This window comes from Muscardinus avellanarius, assembly GCF_963383645.1.
Source record: "Muscardinus avellanarius genome assembly, chromosome: 14".
In the NCBI taxonomy this organism is placed as follows: Eukaryota; Metazoa; Chordata; class Mammalia; order Rodentia; family Gliridae; genus Muscardinus; species Muscardinus avellanarius.
In genome coordinates this window covers 17105784-17131590 of record NC_137800.1, presented here as the reverse complement: position 1 = coordinate 17131590, position 25807 = coordinate 17105784, and the positions used below count along the sequence as shown (strand labels likewise).

Below are 25807 nucleotides of genomic sequence, written 5' to 3'. Positions count from 1 at the left end.
AGCAGTTTCTTAATTAAGCTGTATATTTCTAAGAGTTTTTCATTTATGCATACTCCACTGGGTTAAACCTCATAATATTCTGGTACCCATTAATTAGTTGGAAGTTGAATTGTTTTGAAAATAATTTGTAAATTAGTTGCATCAAAAATTGATGTAAGTTAGTAAGAAATTATAGACTTTTTAAAAATTAGTATACAGGTTATAAACATCCAGCCCAAATATCAATCAAGTACTGATGGGGATGTACCCGTTAGTGTGATGTGCCAATTTTAAGGATTTATTTTGATTATTTCTAGCAACAACTTAGACTTCTAAGATCTGTTGAGTTGAATGCATCTGTTACATCTTAATTTTATTTGTTTGTTTTAGAAGAGGCAATTTTACTTTAAAGAGGCAATTTGGTGTGATAATGATGATATTAATTTATATGATAATTTGGTAAACATTTACATAAGTCTTTTGTTTTGCTTTCAAAACTGTTCATAGAAATAAATTTCTATGAATAAAGGTTAGGGAAAAGTTACATAAAATAGGTAGCTGTAAATTTTTTTGCATTCATGTGCTTTAAAAATATATAACTTGAAGCATTTTAAATGAGTGAATGTTGCATCCTATTAATAATGCTGTTTGGTGCAGATTTTATCTGTGTAGTCATTTAAATCAAAATGTAACGCACAGCCTGTCAGTCGATTTGCCAAAAATTATACATGAAAAGTAAAAATTTGCCAAAAAAGTTAGCCATTCAAATAAGCTTTTAAAAATACTAATAAATTGAGTAGAATACTATTTTCAGTTTGTTAAGTCAAAAAATAGATAAAAAGAAATATATTGAGTATGTCAGAAGCTATAAAAATTATTATTGTTCTATACCAGCAGTAGTATTAAACTTTGTGGAGAGTAAGAGGAAAACAGTCTTTCTTGCCTGTGGTCCTAGGAATTCTGCTTTTTACAATTTATTATGATTTCATGAAGAAAATCTCCTTAAATATATTCATGCAGTTAAAGTAAGCATAACACTATGTTTATGGAAATAAGAGTATGATATAAATAACTTCATGCCTGGCACATCCAAGAGAAAGAGTTTTTGCTGTTGAACTGTGATTTTTATCTAATTGGTGATTCCCATTTGAATAAACAATCTAGGTGGCACTGTTTGCCTTAATACCCCCCCCAAAAAAAACAAGTAACTTCATGCCAATAAATTTAAAAACTTAAGTGAAGTAGTCAAATTTCTAGAAAAACAAACAGGAAAATGGGCATAAGTAGAAATAAAATATCAGAGAAATTTCTTAATTATTAATTAGAAATTAAAGAGGGGAGGAGCTTTCTACAGAAAATGCCTATATGGCTTTGCCATTTGGTTCTACTAAATATTTAAAGAATTAAGTGTACAACTTTATTTTTTATTGTTTTAACTTTTAAGTATTTTTATTATATATAGCAAGGAACAAATCTATAGACAGAAAAGTTGGGAGAAAAGTGATTAAAACATGGCCGGGTGTCATGGCGCAGGCTTGTAATCCCAGTACTTGGGTGGCTGAGACAGGAGAATCCCGGTTTGCAGACAGCCTCAGCTACTTATTTCTGCAACTTAATGAGACCTTGTTTCAAAGTAAAGAATAAAAAATAGGGTTGGGGGTGTAGTGCAGAGGTAGAATGCCCCTGGGTTCCATCCCCAGTACTACAAAAGAAAAGTGATAAAAATAGAAATAATGTCAACACACTTGATTTTGCTTACTATTCAAGTTTTATACTGTCCTGTTAGAACAAACCCAACCATTACAAAAATGTCACACAACCAATCATCTCATGGTATAAGGATATTTTCCAACACAGAGCTGAAAAATAAAAAAGGTTGCTTAAGCTAGCTCATGTTAATTTCAGACTTGCAAATAGAAGAGAGACATGCAGCCCAGGTCCATTATGGAGGGGCTTCAACAAAGTGTACGGGGGCCCAGAATCCTTGTGTGGTTTTCCTCCTCTATGGCGAGCCACCTCCTCGGCTGTGTCTAGGATAGTTCATGACCAGATTCACATTCCACGCAACAGCTTGAAGAAAAGGGCCAAAAAAAAAAAGGTCACTCCACATTTAAAGACATACATCGTTTCCCCTCATGTTCCGTTGTCTAGAACAGAGTCATACCTGCAAGGGACACTTAAGAAATAGTCTTTGTTTTGGGAAAATAGGCCTAACTGAAAAAAAATCAAGATTATATATATATCATCATGAGAAAAGGTAAAAATGGGGTCGGGCGTGGTGGCGCACGCTTGTAATCCCTGCGCTTGGGAGGCAGAGACAGGAGGATCGCGCAGGTTTGAAGCCAGCCACGCTGGCTTAAGAGACCCTGGTTCCAAAATAAAAATATAAAATAGGTCTGGGAGTGTAGCCCGGAGGTAGAAGGGTTTCCAGGAACCCCAGTACCACCAAAAAAAAAAAAAAAAAAAAAAAAAAAAAAAAAAAAGTAAAGGTAAAAATGGATATTAAGGGAAATTTGATACTCTTCGTACCTCTTACTTAAATATTGGTGTAATTAGAAATTCAAACTTGAAAATGATTTCATTGGGAATACGACAAAATTAACTAGCTGACAAATGCTGATTACTCCAGGTATTTATTTGTAAAGGATTAGTTTACATACTTTGTTCATTCACCAGAAACAATGGAGTACCGAATATTACATGAATGAGTTTCCAAGGTATGTCTTATTGATATAAAACCAAAATAAGGTGATAGAATTTTCTGGTCTGCCGATTAGCTATATAGAACTACAATGGAAAAAAGCAAACAGTTTACCTATAAAACAAATTATTAGTCTTAGCAATTTATCTGAGTGAGCACCTTGAGACTACTAAAACAAAAATCATCCTTTCACTTTTAACAAGTAAATTAAAAAACCAGTAATAATAGTTACTTACAGCTTCTGAAAAAAAAACACTAGTAGAACTGAAAAGCAGATAAAGATTTCTCAAACCATCTACGTACTTTTCTCCTTTATTAAGGGAGAAAAAAATGTCTTCATGATTCTGCTAAAAGATTATCTACCGCCGGGCGTGGTGGCGCACACTTGCAATCCCAGCACTTGAGAGGCTGGGACAGGAGGATCGCACAGGTTCAAAGCCAGCCTCAGCTACTTAGTGAGGCTCTCAGCAACTTAGTGAGACCCTGTTTTCCAAATAAAGTATAAAATAGGTCTGGGAGTATAGCCCGGAAATAGAAAGCCTCTGGGTTCCACCCCCAGTACCACCAAAAAAAAAGAAAGATAAAGAAAAAGAAAAAGAAAAGATTATCTACCAATAAAAAGAGGTAAACATGGCATGTCTTAAATCTCCATCTTCCTGGTGATCCCCTTTTGACCCTCCTGTGCAGGAAGACTACTTGAGGTCCCTTTACACAGCAGCTACAACTGAAGACCATGGCCACATCTGGTTTGCTTATGCCTCGTGCAAAATTCTTAACTCCTGGTCTATGTTTTATACTATCTTGTCCATCTAATATATTAAAAACTAACACCAATGTGATCTCAGAGCATCAGAAAAAGCTACAAAACAGACACAGCTAAAGTTATTTTTGTTTGAAATTCACGTATCTCACGTGCATTTAGAAATAGAAATGCTTCTATTTCCTGGGAAAGGCAGAACCCCAAGCTTCTATTTCCTGTGCAAGCCACTTTAAAGACGGCTTTATTTAGATGAGCCCAGATGAATGACTGTTGTTATTGTTGTATAGCCGTGAAACAGACCATCATCCTTTACCTCATTACAGATCCTCAACATAAAATTCCCAGTGACTATCCGGTCATATCTAATTTCTCCATTTCCAAAGAAACCAAATAAGGAACACTAGGAAAATACTCATATATCCGTCTCAGCATTCCCCTTGGCTGTGTAATACTGAAATCCTCTGCCAGTGCACGCAGACCTTAAGCCCACAGTGTTCCGATGGGGAATGTGGGCCACTCTGAGGCGCTGCCTGGCGGCGGCCTCAACTGTCTTCACACCATTGAGATCTTCATCAAGGGGTACTATGGCGCTGTGGATTTGACATCCACTAAATGACAGACCAGCCAAACCTGTGGCATCAATATCCAGAGAATTCTTTTCAGAATTCAGTGATAACAGGGTGTCCACCTGCCCTCCAGCCAAGATGATATTCACATCACAGAAAGTGCTGACTACCCACTGCCGATAATGCCTGGCTTCTACCTTACAGCAACCGTAGCCAAAGACAAGGGCGACGGGATGTTCAGGGTCATCTAGAAGGCCTACTTCAGCAAGCTGAACTCTTTCTATTGTTAAATTCTTTGGATCTCTAATAAAGTAAAAGGGCTGTATTTTCATTCCTTCAAGTTGAGGGAATAATGGAACAAAACCAGATTCTCCAATATCTATCTCCTGAGGTCGATGGCTACCTGATCCCATCAGAGTCACTACAATTCCTGAAGTCACCATCCCGAGGACTTGGCATTGCTTTGGGAGTAGCTTCTTAAGGGCAAGTGTGGTTTCCATTCTAGTTCTTTTCCTTGCTTTCTTAGGCCCACTACATTCTTTCAGACTAATCAAAGTTTCTGAATCAGCCATGTAGAGAACTGCCGGCGGTAAGATTCCAGCATTCTCCAGTTCCTCTGCTACCCTGAGGACCACGCAATGCCCTTCCAGATGGCCGGCCTCTGCCAGCCCCGAGGAGATCCAGGTCACACTCCAATGGGTCCACAGTACTCCGCGGGTCTGTAGAGGAGGAGTCTCTACGGTCATTGCTCACCAGCCTGCCAAATATGCAACTTATATAAACTTTACTAGAAAATAGAAAGAAACAACACCACTTCTTTATGAGGCTGACATAACCATAATGCCCAAATTTGACAAGGACATTACTAAAAAAAATATATAGGTAGGCGTGGCACACACCTGTAATCCCAATACTTAGAAGGCTAAGGCAGGAGGATTGCAGGTTCAAAACCAGCCTTAGAAACTTAGCAAGCCTCTCAGCAATCTAGCGAGACCTCATTTCGAATCTATTTTAAGAAAGATGAGGGGTATAGCCAAGAGGTAGAATGCCCCTGGGTTCAATCCCTAGTTACCCCGCCCCCAAAAATTATTAAAAAAATAAAAAATATAGGAAGACCTCACAAGTACAAATAAAAATATTACAAAGTAAATTAACAACACAAATCCAGCAAATATTTAAAAAAAAATGCAATGACACTGCCAAGTAGGGTTTATTTCAGGAATAAAAGGTTGGTTTAATATATGACTCAATCTGGCAATTCTCTCTTTAGTCTTCCTACAGCATCATTTTTCCTTTATTGCAAAATTGCTATCATTTTTGCTATGTTATACTTTAAAAAAAAATCCTTCATTTGGCCCACTTCACTTGATACTACCAGTTTCAATGCTCTCCTTTGGAAAAAAAAATTTGCTTTAACAATATTTATAGTTCCAGTTTCTCCAACATTCATCATTTCCGGCCTCCGATTTCTTTTCCCCCATTTTCTCTTTAGTGTCTATTTGAGCAGGCTTTGCCCCCCCTTGTTAGTGGAGCCTGCTCATGTCAAATGGCATCAGTGACTTTGACAACACAAGCTGTGATGATCTGGACTCAGCCTTCATCACATTTATTATATTTGCAAATTTGATGAAATTCTCTGCCTTCTGGATTTTTTTCCTTCATTTTGGCTTCCAGAATATCCTATTCTCTTGGTTTTTCTTAAATTTTAGCGATCACTCTTTCTCAGATGGGCCATCCCTTGCATAATTCCAAGAGGTACCATTTACCTCTATGCCAAAATATAGAAGCCCCCCCTCCCCCAAACCCATGTTGGGAGGTGGCTCAACTTCAAAGTCTCCTTTTCTGGTTCATTCTTTTTTCCTGCCACATTAAACAGTTTTGTACTTTGTCCCCCCCCCTTATTTTTCTATACCCATATCTCTCTTTGAGACTGCAAAGTCAGAAATCTGCATGCATGCCCTCTCTCTAGATAACTAGCAGATACTTTATCAGACTCAAACTTTTACTCCAGACTTACTTTTGCTCAAGCCTCAGACTCTAGATTCAAAACAAAACAGAAAAACGATAAGGATTGCACATTACTTCATGTTTCCGAACAGGGCGTTGAGGTGGTTAAAGGAGAGAATTAGCCTATCATCCAGTTTTCCAGAAGTAATTCTTCAAATGTAAATGTTTCAGATGGGTTGACTGACAACAAAGAACATTGTCATCTACTTCCTCTTCCTTGATAACTCATCCTGTCCCGGTTGATTTTTTGAAAAAAAATCAGTTTTTCAGCTTTATGTGTCAATTTGAAAATACAATAGCAGGATAAGATGCAACAGGTGAAGTTAGATCCAGAAATGCATTCTTTATATACTTCCAGATACATTTAAATAAAGAGTTTCTGAGGAGCCTTATTTATAATCCCAGCATTCGGGAGGCTGAGACAGAGGATCACCATTCGCTGACAGCCTCAGCTACTTAGTGAGACCCTGTTTCAAAATAAAGAATAAAAAATAGAGCTGGGGGTGTAAGTCAGAGGTAGAATGCCCCTGGGTCCCATTACCTGCACCGCAAAAATAAATCAATCAATAAATAAATATATATATATATATATATATATATATATATATATATGGCTGAGGGTGTTGCTCAGAGGTAGAACACAGTTGGGTTCAATTTCCAGTACCAAAAATGAAAATAAAATTTTCTTAGGCTTAACATGTGAAAAGAAATATAACTCCTACTTATCTTAGTGAGAGAAGCAAATTCAGGCAGCTCTATGAGATTTTATGTAGGCCTTTAATCCATTTTTCTAAGTATAAATAAATCCCTGGAGGTTGTGGTTCTGGAACCACAGATTTAAGCATCCATGTTATAAAAGTGGTTCAACAGCTGTGGGTTGCAGAAATCCATACTAGAGTTTATAACCTGATGGAAACAAAAATAGAAAACCTCAAAGCAAAACCAAAGAGACAGCTTCTCATCTGTCTGTAGCACCTTTCTACCTCGCTCGAAATGACCCGAAGCACATGTTCAACACTTCCGCTCATCCTTAGGTCTCCAGAGCAGTGAAAGGAAGAGGATGCTCCATTTCCCACCGAGTTACTTTCCAAGGGGAGGCGGTGGTTGCAAACAACACCATGACTGGGGATGGTAGGACAAGCCTGCCCACCTGGCCCAGCGCCCTTATACATAAGGTCACAGGCTCTGTGTCTGCATACTTCACCGGCATGATGGCCTCTCGCGTATCATTTGCAGTCACAAAGGGAAAGATAATGTCAGGATTTCATCTCTGCTTTCTAAAAAGACCAGTCCACGCTAAAAAATTATGTGTGTTCGTTTCATCTGGGATCAGAAGATGAGACGGCGCTTGTAACTGCCCACTTAGATCGCCCCTGTTCCTATTTATAGGTCCCTCTCAGACTCCTGGAGGAGGGTAATCACCACTAAATGCACGCAGGGTGTGAGATGATTCTGAGAAACACCTTTCTGTGTAAAGTGACGTCAGGTTTCCGCTGCCCAGGGAGGAGCAGTCCCTCCTGGTAGTGGAGCTCACGGAAGCCGGTAGGAGGATGGTGCTTTTTCTGGGCTCCACAGATAGGGTTACGTCATTGTCTTATTCTTTTTACCACCTGGCTTCTTTCTCTACATCTGTGAGTCACTAACTTGTAGAAAAATAATTTAAACAATTATTAATCTCACAATAAGAGGATTTTTTTCTTTCTAGAGAAATTAAAATGGTTTTGACAGTGGAAAATAATAAAGTTTTAATAAATTCAGAGTGCATAGTGTTTTGTTTTGTTTTTTTTCTCCTCTTTCCACAAAGTGAATAAATAACAACTATGGGCTAACAATTCAGTATAGTCTAGCTAGATTACATGAGTTTTTAAATCATTTTGGAGTAACTTATGGTTTAAATTCCATAAACATTTTGTTATGATAAACAATGTAAAGGGAAGAGGGAATGAGAAAAGAAGAAAATATTTTCTTTTCCTTCCTTCCTTCCTTCCTTCCTTCCTTCCTTCCTTCCTTCCTTCCTTCCTCCTTTCCTTCCTTTGTTGAACCCAGGGGCATTCTACCTCTGAGCTACTCCCAATTTTTTATTTTGAAACAAGGCCTCACTAAATTGCTGAGGGTATTGCTAAGTTGCTGAGGGTGGCCTCAAACCTGTAATCCTCCTGCCTCAGTCTCCCAAGTACTAGCATCACAGGCATGCACCACCACGGATGGCTAAAAAGAAAGTGTTGAGTTGCACGTAAAAAAGAAGTTTAAAGTAACAGAATTTCTCTTATCTCTTGCAAGATTAAGTTTTTACTTGAAAAAAAGAAGGTGACCAGGATAGCAGCAGAACATATGTGTCAGGAGTGGTTTTCATGAGAAGCTTGTTTCTGCTTCAAACAGAAATATTTTGGAATATGAAAATTAAAGATGGAGAGGTTTTTAATAATTTATGGTCAACAAATAGCAAATTAATTGGAAAGAGAAAGAAGGGAATTGAGAACTATGTCTTCCTGAACTGATTTTCATTAAGAAACTCTGGCCAAAGGAGAAAACACTAAACCCTTTTCCTATAAGGAACCAACCTGAAAATGAGGGGCTCTGAGGATGCATAAGAGCCATCACTTCAGCCCAACTGCTTTAATATGTGTGTTCTCCTCCGCATAATGTTTGGCACATGGAAGGGTCACAGTGAATATTTGTTGAATGAATGAATGAATATGATTGATTGTTGTCTGTGTGTTTTTTTCTTTTTTAATTTGGAAACAGGGTCTCTTAAGCCAGTGCAGCTGGCTTCGAACCTGTGGGATCCTCCTGTCTCCGCCTTCCAAGCACGGGGGTTACAAGCATGCGCCACCACGCCCAGCCATCTGTGTTGTTTTAACTAAATACATCTTCTTTTTTATTTTTATTTTTATTTTTTACTTTTTTATTTTTTGGTGGTACTGGGAATGGAACCCAGGGGCCTTCTACCTCCGGGCTACACTCCCAGACCTATTTTATATTTTATTTGGAAACAGGGTCTCTTAAACCAGCTGAGGCTGGCTTCAAACCTGTGTGATCCTCCTGTCTCAGCCTCCCAAGTGCAGGGATTACAAGTGTGCGCCACCACGTCCGGCCTTAAATACATGTTCCTTTTTATGTGTGGTAATGAGGATTGAACCTAAAGGCATTATACCTCCCAGCTATACTCCAGCCTTATTTATTTATTTAGAAACAAAGTCTTGCTCCATTGCTGAGGCCATCCTCAAACCTGTGGCCTTCCTTTCTCAGTCTCCCAAATTCTAGCATTTTAAGCCTGTTCCACCAAACTGGATTTGCTGAGACTGTCCTTAAACCTGTGATTTTCTTGTCTCAGTTGATTACAGTCAGTTGAACACCGCCCACCACACCCAGCCTCAATCCTATTTTTATTAGGTCTCTTTTCTTACCTTTTTATCTCTAGCTTCCACATATAATCCTTGACTTTTGGAATCTGGCTGATCTCACTTAACAGGTTATTCTCCATCTATTTTCCTGCAAATAACATAATTTCATTCTTTTTTATGGCCGAGTAAAACTCCATTGTGCGTACACACCACATTTTCCTTATCCACTCAATCTATTGGTGGATATTTAGTCTGGTTTTATAATTTGGCGATTGTGAATTGTGCTGCTTTCAGCATGGGTATGCATGTATCACTATAGTGTTTGACTTTAATTCTTTTGGAAAGATACCAAGGAGTGGTATAACTGGATCATATGGTGATTTCTTTTCTAGTCTTCTGAGGAAACTCCATACTGAGTTCTATAGTGGTTATACTGATTTACAGTCCCACCAACAGTGGATAAGTGTTCTTTCCTCCTACATCTTCACCAGCATTTATGATTATCCTAAACTTCATAGTATCGCTTATATGAAGCATAAGGAAGTACAATATCAATGAAAATAGTCTTATATTGCTTTAGTTATAAAGATTTCTTGGTTGATCAATTAATATGGAGGACGAAAACTCGAAACTAAATGACAAAATTCAGGTTAGTATAACTCTTTAGAAATTATTACATTGAAATTCGATAGACTTTCTTATATGAATGCATATGGACTTTCCTCATATGCTTGAACAAATGAATAGTACATTTTCTTTAGGAAATGATGTTAGAGTTTAATATCAAGGTTGGGGAAATAAAGATACTCTGCAGGTGCCAACAGTCAAGGTAGGAGGTTTTAAAGGAGACATGGATACGCTAATGACAAACTGATTTAAATGGTTGGCGAGGCTACCAGAAAATTTGCTACTAGTAGATATTTTATTATCTGGATGTCTTCACTCATTCCATCTCTCTTTCCTTCATGTCCTTGTCTCCGATGCTTCCACAACCCCCACCTGGAAATGTTATGTTGAAAAGCCAGAGCCAGTGACTTCAGATGCTGGGACTGTGCGGAACTCCCAAAGAGGGCATGTTTTTAGTAAAGCATTGATGTAAGCCAATTGTGATGTATGCAGGGGTAAAATGGTTTCCTAAGGTTTGCAGTCAAGCAAGCTACCTAAGCTTTGCAATATACAGGGCAGTGCAATGTGACATAGGTAAGGAGCTTGAAAATAGTGTCTCTGATATTTTAATTAATACATGTTAAACATTATCAAAGGGGGCAGTATCGCTCCCAAAGGAATAAAGTTTGATTCTCAGAGGGTGAAAGATCCTTACTCTTTTTGTGGACACAATGACATACAGCAACAATATGTATAGCATCTCGAGGATATTAAAATTTTAAGGTGAGTGAATAGAGGGAATAAAGTCTAAGAACACTTTTGGGAGTGTTTACTAATGCTACAAAAATACTACAATACTACAAAAATACTACTAACAATACTCTAGAAAAGTGCATTGTACTTTTAGTTTATTAAAGATTTTTATCCTCTTCCTGGTTCCGGCTAATGGAACAAATTGTAGAGAACTAATAGCCCCATGGGAACAAATATTTTTTAAAAAAAAATACTTGAGCCAGTGCAGGATACTTTGGTAAAAGCTTGTTTATAGACTGTGCTGAGGCCTGAGACTGAAGTCAGGTCACTGCTCTTTGAATTGAAATCTGGTCATTCCTGCAAGACTAAACCTGAAACAGAGAGAAAGCTTTGTCCTGGAGGGAAAATTGCAGAGTGGGAGCACAGCGTACCTGCGTTCACAAGCGAAGGCGCCTGCTAGGCCTGAGTGCACACGGGTCCCAGCCAGTGAGCACATGGATTCTGCGAGGAGGGCATGGCCCCCACCTCCAGCAAAAGAAGTATATACAGCTCTTATTTTATTTCATTCTCGGGAAGAGTCAAGTAGGTATTTTATTTGTAGGGATGATGGTTTGCTTATAATTGATGACAATGTCCAATTTATTTGTTGTGTTAAGAAATTATTTCCAACCTCAGCATAGTGGCGCACACCTGTAATCACAGAACTTGGGGGGAGGCTGAGGCAGGAGGATCAGAGGTTCAAAGACAGCCTCAGCATCTCAGTGAGGCCCTCAGCAACTTAGCAAGATCTTATTTTTTGTGGTACTGGGGATGGATCCCAGGGGCATTCTATCTCCAAACTATACCTCAAACCAATTTTTTATTCTTTATTTTGAAACAAGGTCTCACTGAGTTGCAAAGGGCCTCACTAAGTAGCTGAGGCTGTCCACAAACCACTGTCTTTTGTCTCAGCCTCCCAAATGCTGAGATTACAAGTATGTGCCACCATGCCCAGCTCAAGATCTTGTTTTAAAAACTAAAATGAGCTGAGCGTGGTGGTGCACGCTTGTAATCCCCGCGCTTGGGAGGCGGAGACAGGAGGATCATGCAGGTTGGAAGTCTTCCTTGCTGGTTTAAGAGACCCTGTTTCCAAATAAAATATAAAATAGTTCTGGGACTGTAGCCAGTAGGTAGAAGGGTTCCATCCCCAGTACCACAAAAAAAAAAAAAAAAAAAAAAAAAGCCAGGCGTGGTGGCTCACACATGTAATCCCAGTGCTTGGGAGGCAGAGACAGGAGGATTGCGCAGGTTCCAAGCCAGCCTCTGGCTTAAGAGACCGTGTTTCCAAATACAAAAGTATAAAGTAGGTCTGGGAGTACAGCCCGGAGGTAGAAAGGTTTCCAGGAACCCCAGTACCACCAAATAAATAAATAAATAATAAAATAAAATAAAAACATCTGGAGATATGGCTCAGAGGTATAATGCCTCTGGGTTCAATCCCTACTATCAAAAAGAAAGAAAGAAATTATTTTAAACCAAATTTTACATTATAAAAGAATATCTTCAAAACCCTGGAGACAAAATGAGAGAGAATATTCCTATCATTTGGGTTACTATTAAATAGTTAACACATTTTTAGTTAAGGCTCATCAATAATAGATTTGGAAGGGACAAATTTCAGCCTGTACTTTCTCCCTTTGTTTTCCTCCAATTTTCGCTTTGTGACCTAATTGTAGGTAATATCCAGTAAGCATTTAAAGCTATACATTAGACACTGAAGTATGAATTTGGAAGATGTTATCTCACTTATTGCCTAGATGAATGCTCTTCTGTGGGAGCTCCTATTACCTCAGTTACATCACGGAGTAAACTGTAGTTCGTGGCCATGAACTTAGCAAAGCTCATGCAGCCAGCAATTTGCAGAGCTGAGGTCTCCACTGGGCTCTAGCTCAGTCCAGTGCCCATGGCCCCCTCCTTAACTTCTGCACCAGCTACTTCTGAACCTCCCACTGTGTAGCAGCATATGCCAGGAACAACAATAGGGACCCCACAAACTAGTGATTAAAAAGGAGGGGGTGGCAACGTCTTGGCATAATACTGCGAGAGTATAACTTTTAATAATATCAGGATGGAGGAAGATTTGTCTTGAGCCTAATGAAAAATTTAACTGCTATTTTTTTGTTTTGTTTTGTTTTTGTTTTCTGGAACATGTAATTTCCCAACGCATGAAAAGGCACTGAACAAATTATTGCATTGAGGATATAATTAAGTTGAGTTTATCTTATGCATAAATAGCTTTCCTAGTCATTTATACTAAATCCCAGGGAACTTCACCATACTTACGTGATCACTGTTGACATTAGGAAGACCATTCTGCCAGCACTCTAAAGGAAATACTTGCTAAGATATTATTCAGGAAGTGAAACATTTTATTTACATTACAGTGTATATTATTTCTTAGCGATCTTTTAATGTAACTCTGGCTAATAAATTAATGAGCGCTGGGATGAGTAAGTTTCCTTAAATATAAATAGCTATCCTTGCTGCTGGAATATAGCTGAGTAATTTTAGAAACACAAATATCAACATCTTGCTGAACATGGTGTAATTCAGGAATTCAGGAGGCAGAAGAAGAAGGATCTGAATTTTCAGGTCATCCTGGGAAACTTAGTGAGACCCTGTCTTACAATAAAAAACAAAAAAAGGTGGGGAGTGTAGCTCAGTGGTAGAGCGTGCCTGAGTTCAGTTCTCAGCACCGCACACACAAATCAACATCTGGATATGTCCATGTTTTGTTATATTCAGTAAAGTAACATACAAAATGAGATCACATGTATAAACTATAATGGGAAATGGTCAAGTATTAACCATATATTATATATTATGCACATCTTTATAAAATTATCTTTCTTCACTGAGTAGGTGTGTATAATTTTATTAAAAACTCACTCATATGAAATGCTAAATACACCAAATGTGACATTAATAGAAACTACAGCTTAGCTCTTGAAATTGCCTGATGTATCCCCCATTCTGTTGTATGGAGGATAGCTTGTCAGGAATTATATTCTTTATCTGCTGCAAGTTACAATTGAGTTGTAAACAAATAGCTAAGAAACAAAGAAAAATTCCCGATAAAAAGAAAACAGCTCCAGGAGTCACATGGGTGGGTCAAACGAAACAAGGCAGCTTTGCCACGGCTTGTTTTAACAATAGAATAATTGATAAAGACTCAAGCGAGTTCGAATATTGACAAAAAGAAAGATGTGTATGTTCCTCGTGAACCGTTGTATTCTTTTAAATTGTAGGAGGTTAGGCTTAGGTGGTTTTTTATTTTTTCATCTTTTAGTTTTGAAACAGTCCTGTGGCTTACTTTCTCCTTTTCTTTTGCCTCATTTCTTGGAAATAAAAATAGAGGGATGCAATCAGAAAGGAGAGCTCTTTTCTCCCCTGCCCCCTTTGGCAATTCATCCTGTGATGGATGAAAGAGGAAGAAACTGAGTTTGAAGCCACAGCCTGCAGAGTGAAATAAATCCTCGAGGAGTTCATTACAAAAGAAATCTCAGAGATCAGTTCTGTTAAAGTTCTGATGTATCAGAACTGAAGAATCTAAAAGAAATTAACTGTTTCTCTGACACTAGAAAAAAGGTGGTAAATAATAAGAAACAAATGCTAAGTGGGACAGACACAGACTTTTATTTAGTTTTTTTTATTCAACTTAAATTTTCATTGCAAGATATGATATATGTGACTATTGAATGTTTAAGTTAATCTCATTTAGGAAAAATGGAGCGCAAGTTGGTGGAATAGAAATTCTCAAGCTCCACTCTCCCCTCCACCAGAAAGCTTGTTTTGCATCTACTCAGAGACAAGAACATCCTCTTGAAAACGCAGCACTCTGAAATCAGCCTCTGGCACTGTCATGGTCTGCACAGATGAATGACACCTGAATTAGAAGGGTAAGAAAGATAATGTCGCTCTGATTCTCCTGCCGCTCTTTCTCCCCTAAATTGGCATAACTTCTGCTGGAGTTTAGGCCAATGAAGAAATCAAAAGGGAAAATTAAGACTATCTTGAGAGAAATGGAAACGAAAACCTGACAAAACTTGTGGAATACAGCAAATGCAGTTCTAAGAGCAAAGTTTAGAGCAATAAACGACTAGATCAAAAAAAGAAGAAAGAGCTCATATAAACAACCTAATGTTGCTCCTTATAGAACTATAAAAAGAACAAATTAACCCCAAAGTTAGCAGAAAGAAGGAAATAATGAAGACAAGAACATGAAATAGAGACTAAAAAAGCAATAATAAAGATCAACAAAATGAAAAATTGATGTTTCAAAAATTAAAACAGAGAACTCTTAAGCTAGACTAAGAAAAATAGAGTGATGATTCAAATAAATGAAATTAGAAATGAAAGAGGAGACATTACAACTAACACCATATTCCAACACATGAGTAATCCAGAGAAAAGGTGTCAACTTTTAGACATATACAACCTACTAAGATGAAATCAAGAAGAAAAAGAAAATCTCACCAGAAAAATAGTGAGCAAGGAGAAGGAATCAGTAATAAAAAGTTTTCTATTGGACTTCTGGGAAAATGGCGACCGAGAAAAGCGGGGCTTAAGAGCCCCGCTAACAACCAATCTCCATTACCACAAAATCAGCGCCTTTCATAGCCAGAAAACACCATCACCAGAGAAACAAAAAAATCACCAGGCTCCAGAGAGAAAGCGGACTGAGAACAGAGCTCAGAGCCACAGAGGAGATACACCGGCCTCACGCCCGAGGATGCGGCAGCAGTGCCATACTGCCGGCGGCAGTGGCGACTTCACCGGACGGCTACAGCAAACCGAGGTGATCCATTGCGGAGCAGCCAGGCGGGATTTCTCGCCGCAGGTAAAATCTAAAGCTCCCAGTGGCTGAGCTCAGCACACGCTGCAGGGATTCAGAGTGGAAATCAAAACCAAGAAGAAATACGCCAGCCTCACGGCTGAGGGCGTAGCAGTGGCGCCATATTGCCACCGGCGGCAGCAACAGAGAATTCACCGAATCCAGTACAGCTACATCTGCGTACTCAAGAACAGTGAGTCAAATTGCGGGCCACAGAGGAGAAATCCCAGTACTGTACTCCCTGGGACTTGACCCACTGGGGAAGGGGCGGTGGCAGAGATATCACACCATAGGAGAACGTGCAACCTGGCACCCCCCACAGTCTAAAGCAGCCTCTATCGAATCTCTGGGTTGGAGACTCTGTGATACAACCCAGTAAAGGAGTAGTGGGGTCTGAGATACTACTGACTCGAGATCCAGAACACCTTAAGTGAAGTCATAGTGACCCAAGGGAAGAACCCAGAGAAGGCACAAACTTCCGAAATCATGGGAAAGAGGAATAATACTGGAGCAATGAATGCCCACAACCCCACAACATCAGAATCCGATAAAACAGAAAATCAGAGATTTCTAGAAGATCAAATCAGGAAAATAACTGTAGAAATAATAGAGGTGCTTCGAAAAGAACTCAGAGAGAGCCAAAAAGAGATAAAGGATGCAATTAATGAAGTAAAGGCCTCAATTCAAAGCACAAACAACCCATTAGACCACATGGAGAACAGAATCTTGCTCTTAGAAGATGATAATTCCAAAAATGAACGCATAGTTTCTAATCTAGGAAAAAATATCTGACAATAGGAATCTGACATTGAAGAAATATGGGCCCATTTTAAGAGAGCTAACCTAAGAATAATTGGAATAGAGGAGGGAAAAGAAAGTGAAACCAAAGGGATCAACAATCTCTTCAAGAAGTAATAGCAGAAAATTTTCCAAACATAGAGCAAGAGGTTGATACACAGGTACAGGAAACTTATAGAACTCCCTTTAGACAGGAACGGAGAAGAGGATCCCCACGCCACATAATTGTCAAAATGACCAATGTGGAAGCCAAGCAGAGAATCTTAAAGGCAACAAAAGCAAAGGGCCAAGTGACATTCAGAGGCAAACCAATTAGAATCACTCCAGACTTCCCAAACCAAGTCATGAGAGCCAGAAGGGCTTGGAGTAACATATTCCAAACTCTGAAAGAAAACAACTTCCAGCCAAAAATTTCCTACCCAGCAAAACTTTCTATCAAATTAGATGGAGAAATAAGAAGCTTCCATGACAAACAGAAACTGAAGGAATTTATGTCTTCAAAACCAGCGCTAGAGAAAATACTCAAAGAGATTAACTACAAAGAAGAAATAGGTAACACACACCAGAACCAGAGAAACAAGAGTTTCCATCCAACAGTCAACTAAGATTGGTTATCTGTGGAGATTCATTACTTATGTTAGTCTTTTACCTATCTCTAAATGGTATTGTTTGCCTTTATTGTTGTTAATTTTTAGGATTTCTAGTTGGAATATTAATATACCTTCAGATATAGCATTTGGAAATATTTCATCCCATTCTATTAGTAACTGTTAACTCTGTTTACATTGTCTTTGGATATACAATATTTTTTTTATTTTTTAGGGAGTTTGTATACTCTTCTGTTGCCTGTGCCATTGAAATCATATCCAAGAAATCACTGCCAATTTCAGTGTTGTGAGGTTTTATGACCCAGATTTTCTCCTAAAAGTTTATAGTCTTAAGATTTATATTTAGGTCTTTTATCTATTTTGAATTAATATTTGTATATGGGATTAGGTAAGGGTCCAATTTTATTCTTTTCCATGTAATTATTATGTTTCAACAATATTTAGTTAAAAGATTATTATTTCTACCACCAAATGTTCGTGGAAACCTTGTCAAAAATAACTTGACAACATAGGGAAGAGTTTAGCTCTAGGCTTTTATTTAACTCCAATGGTTTATATATCTTCCTTTAGAACAGTACTATACTGTTTCAATTATTGTAGCTTTATATGGTTTGAAATCAGAAAATATATATCTTCTAGCTTTGTTCTTTTTCAAGATTGTTTTGGGTATCTAGAGTCCATATTCCATATTAGGATAGAGTTTTTTTCTGAAAAATAAATATATAAATATATGATAGTTTCACCTAAAAAAATAGAAAAAAATATTCTCTGGTAAGAAAGAAAGTAAAAAGAAATATTGAAATGTTATCTTTGAGTCATCAAAAGCTTGGTATCAGACAAATGAAACTGTTATGTGAGATTATCATTTTTAATTTTGGATAAATTGCTATAATACTAGATGTCAACCACTAAGCCAAGCATGGGAGGGAGGGATGGGGAGAGAATGGGGTGGGGATTGGGTTGGGGGCTGACTGGGTGATGTGTGCATGTATGTCTACAAAAGTTTGTATCCCACTATGATGTATGAATACAGTGCACCAATAAAAAATTTTTTAAAAAGTTTCCTATTAAAGGAAAGCCCAGGATCTGATAGCTTCACTGCTGAATCCTACCAATTCTAACTGGCTTATAAAGAGCCAATACCAATCTTTTTTAGATGTCCAAAAATTTATGAGAAAGGATGCTTCCAAATTTTCTTTGTATAAGGCAGCATTAGCCAGATACTAAAGTCAGAGAAAGATATCACAAGAAAAGTAAATTACAGGTCAATGTTCTTGATAAATATAGATGCAAAAATCCTCAACCAAGTACTAACAGCTCATTAAAAGGACCATCCAACATGACCAAGTAGGATTCAGTCCTGAGATGTGAATTGGAAGGATGGATTAGCATATTCAAATCCATAAATATTATACATCACTTTAAAATAATGAAAGCCAAACACCATATGAATAGCTCATTACACATTAAAAAGACCATCCAACATGACCAAGTAGGATTTATTCCTGAGATAGAAGGATGGCTCAGCATATTCAAATCCATAAATATGATATATCACTTTAAAACAATGAAAGTCAAATGCCATTTGAATATCTCATTACACACAGGAAAAGTGCTTGGCAAAATTTAACATCCTTTTTGTGATAAAGCTCACCAAACTGGTTGGAAAAGCAATGTACCACCACATAATAAAAAGCATATATGAAAAGCCATAGCTAACATGGTATTCACTGCTGGAAAGCTGAAAGCCTTTTCTCTGAGTGTTGGAAACAAGAAGAGGACACCCACCCTTGCACTTTCATTCCACATAGGAGAGCCGTGTGTCGCTTAATAATGGGGATACATCCTGAGAAATGCATTATTGGATGACTACATCACAATTAAACATAGACGAATAAAATGTACTTATACAAGAGAGCTATGTCATCACTAGAAAATGCAATCTTGTGGGGCCAGTATTATATATGAGGTCTGCCATTGATCAAAATGTTGACTGCTTTTGAAGTCCTTGCCAGGCAAAAGGAAGAAATAAAAGTCATTTAAATAGGAAAATAAGTAAAATTTTCACTGTCAATGATATGATTTTATGTGTAGAAAACCCTGTGGGCTCCATCAGAAAAATGTTAGGATTAACAAATGAACAAAGGAAACTGGCAGGATGCAAACTAAACTGACAAAAAATAGTAGCATTTCTATAGATGAGAATGAATTATCCAAAAAAAGAAATCAAGAGAATATTCCCACTTACAATGGCTAAAGAAAAAAATAAAATACTTAGGAATGAATTTAACCAAGGGTATGGGGTGTACTAAAAGTGTAAAACATTGATGAAACAAATAAACAAACAACAGTAGCAACAACAAAACCAAAAACACAGTGGAAAGATAGAAATTCTTGGTGGGATTGTGAATTAGTACAATTATTATGGGTAATTAAGTGGATGGTGTTTCCTTAAAAAACTAACAACTGAATTATCATAGAAGTGTCATAAAATATTACAATTATCCAACAATTATCAGCAATTATCTCCAAAACATCTAACAGTCCTACTTCTGGGTGTTTACCCAAAAGACTTGAAGTCAGTTTGTTAAGACAATATCTGCATTCCCGTGTTAATTTCAACATATTCTTACTAGTCAATTTATGCAGTCAATATAAGTATCCATTAATATATATATTAGTAAAAAAATGTATCTACCACATTCTCTCTCATTTTCTCTTTCTCTATATATAGATCATATGTACTTATGATATATAGATATATAGGCATACATATTTATGATATATACATTTATCATAAATACTATTCAGTTTTAACAATGAAAGAAATTCTATCATTGTGAAAACATGGATGGAATTGGAGAACATTATGTCAAGTGAAATAAGCAAAGTATAGAAAGACAAACATTGCACATTCTCACTTACATATGGAATTTATTTATTTATTTATTTTTATTTTTTGGTGGTACTAGGTTTGAAGCCAGACCCGCTGGTTTAAGAGACCCTGTTTCCAAATAAAAATGTATAAAATAGGTCTGGGAGTGTCGTCCAGAGGTAGAAGGGTTTCCAGGAACCCCAGTACCACCAAGAAAAAAATATTCCAATGAATTAAGTTCTTTAAAATTGGTTGTTGGTAGAGTAATAAGAAGAAAAAATTAAGTTTTAAGTCTTCTCATAAGTCTGTCAGTGTAGTTATTGCCTTGCTACGTGACCCTGTTTGGAAATAATGAATATGTTTTGTTAGGTGAATAAAAATATAGTGCTTGATTCAGTTTATATGTATGATGAGAAAAAGGAGTAGCAGTCTTAAGAACTGAAACACTCATGATTTACAAAGTAATAAGTTCTGTTTTAGCGTGACAAGAAGAAAAATGTTCTTCATTTAGATTCTTGGCTTCCTTGTATTAGGTATTGCAAGTGAGATTACTTTATTGATTTCTTTTTCAGCAAGTTCATTATTGGTGTATAAAAATGCTATTGTGTTTTGTATGTTGATTTTTTATGTTTTTGTTTGTTTGTTTGTTTTTACTGGAGCTTAAACCCAGGAGCGTTCTACTTCTGAGCTACACCACCAGCCCTATTTTGTTTTTATTTTGAAACGTGTCTTAGTAGGTTAAAGAGATTCTCACTGCTTGCTGAATCTGTATTTGAACCTTCTATCCTCATCTTTCAGCCTCTAAGTACTGGAATTATAGACATGTACCACCATGCCCAGCCCAGCTTGGTTTTTTTTTTTTTTTTTGAGAGTCTAGGGATGGAACCCAGAGGCATTTGACCTCCGAGCTACACCCCCTGCCCAATTTTTTATTCTTTATTTTGAAATCGGGTCTCACTGAGTTGCAGAGAGCCTCACTGAGTAGCTGAGGCTGTCTGTGAACCGCCATCCTCTGGTCTCAGCCTCCTGAATGCTGGGATTACAAGCGTGCGCCACCACGTCCGGCTCCCAGCTTGTATCTTGATTTTGTATCTTGCAACTTTACCAAATTCTTTTGTCAGTTCTAATAGCTTTCTGTTGAGAACTTTAGGTTTTTCTAAAAAGAAAAAAAATTATGTCATCTGCAAACATAGATTATTTGCCTTCCTCCTTCCCAATTGTCCTTAAGTGATTTCATTAGCATAATCTTAATCTTAAGATTAAGATTTTCAATACTATGTTGAATAAGCATGGAGGAGGTGGATATCCACATCTTATTCTATTTCTTAGAAGACACACTTTCAGCTCTTCCTTAGTTATTAGGATGTTAGCTGTAGACTTCTCATATATAGGCTTTATTGTGTTGAGGTACTTTTTTCTATACCTAATTTGTTAAGCACTTTTTATCATGGAGGAACATTCATTCTTTTTTTTTCAACTTTTTTTTTTTTGTGTGTGGAACTGGGGATGGAACTCAGGGGCATTCTACCTCCGAGTTACACTCCCAGCTTTATTTATTTATTTATTTATTTATTTATTTATTTATTTATTTATTTTGGTGGTACTGGGATTCTTGAAAGCCCTTCTACCTCTGGGCTACACTCCCAGACCTATTTTATATATTTTTTTTATTTGGAAACAGGGTTTCTTAAGCCAGCAAGGCTGGCTATGTACCTGCATGATCCTCCTGTCTCTGCCTCCCAAGCGCAGGGATTACAAGAGTGCGCCACCACACCCAGCTTATTTTTTATTTTGAAACAGGGTTTCCCTAAGTTGTGGAGTTTTGTGTTTTACATTGAGATCCATGATATATTTGTATTCATTTTTATGAATGATGTAAAGTTTGTGTCAGGATTCATTGCTTTTTTTTTTGGGGGGGGTGGTACTAGAAATGGAACCCAGGGACTTTCTACATCCAGGCTCTACTCCCAGACCTATTTTATACTTTATTTGGAAACAGGGTCTCACTAAGTTGCTGAGAACCTCACTAAGTAGCTGAGGCTGGCTTTGAAATTGTATGATCCTCCTGTCTCAGCCTCCCGAGTGCAGGGATTACAAACATGTGCCACCATGCCCGGCAGGATTCATTTTTTAACATGTGAATGTCTAGTTTTTCTATAACCATTTGTTGAAAATACTGTCTTTGCTTCATTTTATTTTTCTTTGATGTCAAAGATCATATTTGAGTCTAATTCTGAGGTCTCTCTTCTTTTTTTTCTTTTTTCTTTTTGTGGGTTTGGGGATGGAACCCAGGGGCATTCGACCTCTGAGCTACACCCCCTGCTCTATTTTTTATTTTTATTTTGAAGCAGGGTCTCACTGAGTTGCGAAGGGTCTCACTAAGTAGCTGAGGCTGTCCAAGAACCTCGATTCTCTGGCCTCCCAAATGCTGGGATTACAGTGTGCGCCACCATAGTGGGCTGAGGTTTCTCTTCTGATCCATCATATGTTGTCTGTTCTTTCGTCAAACACACTTTTGTCTTTGCTATGGCCTTATAGTAAGTCTTGATGTTTGGTACCATCAGTCCTCTGAAATTGTTTGTCTTTAATACTGAGTTGGCCAGTCAGGATCAGTTGTCTCTCCTTGAAAACTTTAGAATCATTAAATAGCCACAAAATAATATACCGGGGTTCTAACTGGATTGTCTTGAACCTATAGGTCATGTTGGAAAGAAGTGGCATCTTTAAGATGAGTCTGCCCATTCACGAACACGACGTATATCTCCATCTATTTAGTTCTCTGATATTATCAGTGTTTCTTAGTCTTCCTGTTGGCATCTGAGCTAAACCTCTTCACGAAATTCATGATTTCCCATTCTCCTCTCACTAATTTTCTTCTTCTCTCATTGACCATCTTATTTCACACATCCTTCATTTTCAACCAATCACCAAGTCATAGCAAGCCAATTACCTAAATATCTCTCCTAAACTACTCCTTTCTGCCAGTTCTCACCATCATTTCTTTTATTACTGTGTTGTATGGAGTCTCTTTGTAGACTCTAAGCTTAGAGGAGTCTGGAAGGACAAGTCAGTGTTCACTAAGCTTAGAGTCTCCACTTCCACTGTGAGGTCTTTTTCCCCCTGCCAGGCATCAGCCTCTCCCACTGTGCTTGGTGCCTCTTTACCTTTATTATACCTTCATTGCTGTTCACATGGGACTTGTGTTTTTTCTTTCTAGACTTCAAGCTCTTTGAGCTTTATGTTCCTCATTTTGCATCTTTAATGCACTTCAGTAACTCACAATAAAAGTATGGCAAGTGTTGTTTTTTCTTAAGACCAGAATACAAGAAGCACTTTTTTAATCTTGTTATCTCTGTTATTTGATTACTATGAAAGAATGACAGGGAGAGAAATTGTGATAGAAATGAGTGCAAAGAAAATTAATTATCTCAAATTCCCTTTTTGAAAAAACAGTTATGATCTCATTCTAGGCTTCATTCCTTCCCTTGGCTCTGCTTCTAACATAAAGGGCAGAATACATGCTTTTAAAAATTGAATACATCATTACTGTCTATTATCAGTCCTGTAGAAAGGAAGGGAAAATTAAGAAGGAAATAATTTTTATTTTGGTAGAGATGGTGAAACTAATATTCCAAATCAGGATCAATAGTTATATCTTCTGAGTTTAAAAATATACATACACATCATTGGATTGGTTATTTATTTAATAAATACATTAAGCGTGGGTTTTACACTCAGAACTGCCCTGGGAATTTAGTACTGATGAGAACTAGGGTTTTTTTTTTTTTTCATTTTGTGATTCAGATGTTTCATAAAATCAATTTATCAGTCTTTTTTTTTGTTTCATAATTTGTAGGAGCCATCAAAGACAAACATGACTAAATTATGATTAAAATTTCAAAGTAACTTCATAGATGTCATCTATTACATCACTTTCCTGCTGGCAATGCTTTCCTTATGACATAATGAGTTTTCAAAAAGTAGCAACAAAATTGTAGTGTCTTTGTAGAGATAAATTAATAGTAAAAAGAAAGAGCTAGAGAGAAAAATTTACTTAGATTCTTAATTTTTTTTCTTTTGCCAACTACATAGAATTTCTTTCTCCTTCCCTTACCTCAAGATTTTGTGGAAAGAATAGTAAAAATAACCCATGCCTTGTCCTCTGCTTTAGATTTGGTAAGGCTAAAAATGCTCCTCTCTATCAAATATTTTGGCTGTTTAGTCTTAAAGACTTCACTACTTTTCCTATCATTCACCATTTCAACTGAATGATTGATAAAAGAGCCTTAAGATAAGCAGTCCTTATTACTATATATCACTTTCATATTAAGAAACTATTAGAACCACAAACAATGCTTCCTGAAAAGCCAACTGGAAGACAGTGATTGGCATGCCTGAAGTGTTTTGGGGGTCTCTTAGATCACAATATGGCAGAGGGAACATAATGGAATCATTAGTCAGTACTACAGAAGCTCTAAAGATAAGAGAAAGTTTAAAAGTTACCTGAAGTTGAGAGGAGACTTTGATCTTTATATTCCTTTGCCCATACCTATTTGGTCATTCCTGGATGGTATTGTGATCTGGGGCAAGGGAGTTGCTTTAGGCTAAGGGTAGTCACTTAGTACAGGGACCTTGTGACCTGACAGCCATCATTACTTTAGAATCTGGGGGAAGAGAGCTTCAGTTTTGAAATGAAGGGGGTATGGGTGGTACAACTCTGGATTTACTGCACTGATTGAAAGATGGGGCAACTGAAGATACCAGTGACTGGGACCAATGTGACCTTTGTGTAGATGACACCACCAGCAGCAGGGGTGCTGAACCTTAAACATGTGTGCAAACAGTGTATTTAATAATAAACATGCTGGTAAGATATGTTTGTTTACATATAGCCATTGTGTCATACAGTCTTTCCACACCTAGCCAATTCATTCATTCATTCATTCATTCATTCATTCATTCATTCATTCTTCAAGCTATTTGTGATGATCTCTGAGAACAAATTTCAGGATATTTTAGATAGTTTAAAAGACATTCATAACATATGTGAGATTACACACAATTATGGATGATGATGATGATGATGATGATGATGATGATGGATATAAAAGATGATGGAAATGTTTACTGACTAAAATGATAGAATTTCAGGTTTGAAAGAGACTTTCAAATACTCAAGGATAAAATGGAAATTGATTTCTTTGGATTAGTGAAAACAGCAAGAGGGAATTTTGTCTTCTAAACAAAACAGCAATGTCTTTTATTTCTTTCTCTCAGTTTTATTTCTCTGGAAGAAAGGAAAATTGAAGCCTGTTGAGAGTCCTTCAGCAGGACACTGAGCAGATGACTAATAGCTCCACACACCACACTCCTGCGAAAGAATTGTCACAGGCAAAACTGAACTGAATATGAGACCTTTCAGGAGCTCTGGGATCATAAACACACACACACACACACACACACACACACACACACACACACTCATATGCACAAACTCTTGTGTGCACATGGCTTTTGATCATGAGTTGAAAATTAAAGCTCTCCAATTGACATCTGTGTTATCTATAGAGAAGATTAAGACTGAAGAGTAGGTACTTATTATCAACTGATCAACTGATGGGAGACACAATTTTACCTAGTTGCTTTCCTGGCAAATGTGAAAGGTTTCACTACCTTGGAGTACTAAGAGAGTCTTGTTCCTTGTATTTTTTCAGCTTTCAGATTGTCTTTTTAAAAAATTTTTTTGGTGCAATATAGTCTCACACCATAATGTGGATCATGTTGACAATGGCATATATTTAAACAGTACTTGGTGCCCTCCTTCCCCCCTTGCTTCCCCTTTTCTCTCACTCCCAATACTGAGTGTCCAGGTTAACAATGTTATATTTACATGTATATACATATTCAAATGTAGCTTGTCCATTAATTAACTTCAGC

At 37.4% G+C, this 25807-nt stretch overlaps 1 protein-coding gene across 1 annotated transcript; it reads right to left on the bottom strand.

Annotated features, from left to right (window-relative positions):
* Positions 1-3681: 3681 nt before the first annotated feature.
* LOC308273100 (F-box only protein 22-like) lies at positions 3682-4752 on the bottom strand (the record flags this gene model as incomplete). Its single annotated transcript, XM_080710217.1, is given in 3 exon segments — positions 3682-3833; positions 3836-3858; positions 3860-4752. Coding segments are annotated over 3 exon segments (1068 nt in total).
* Positions 4753-25807: the final 21055 nt, after the last annotated feature.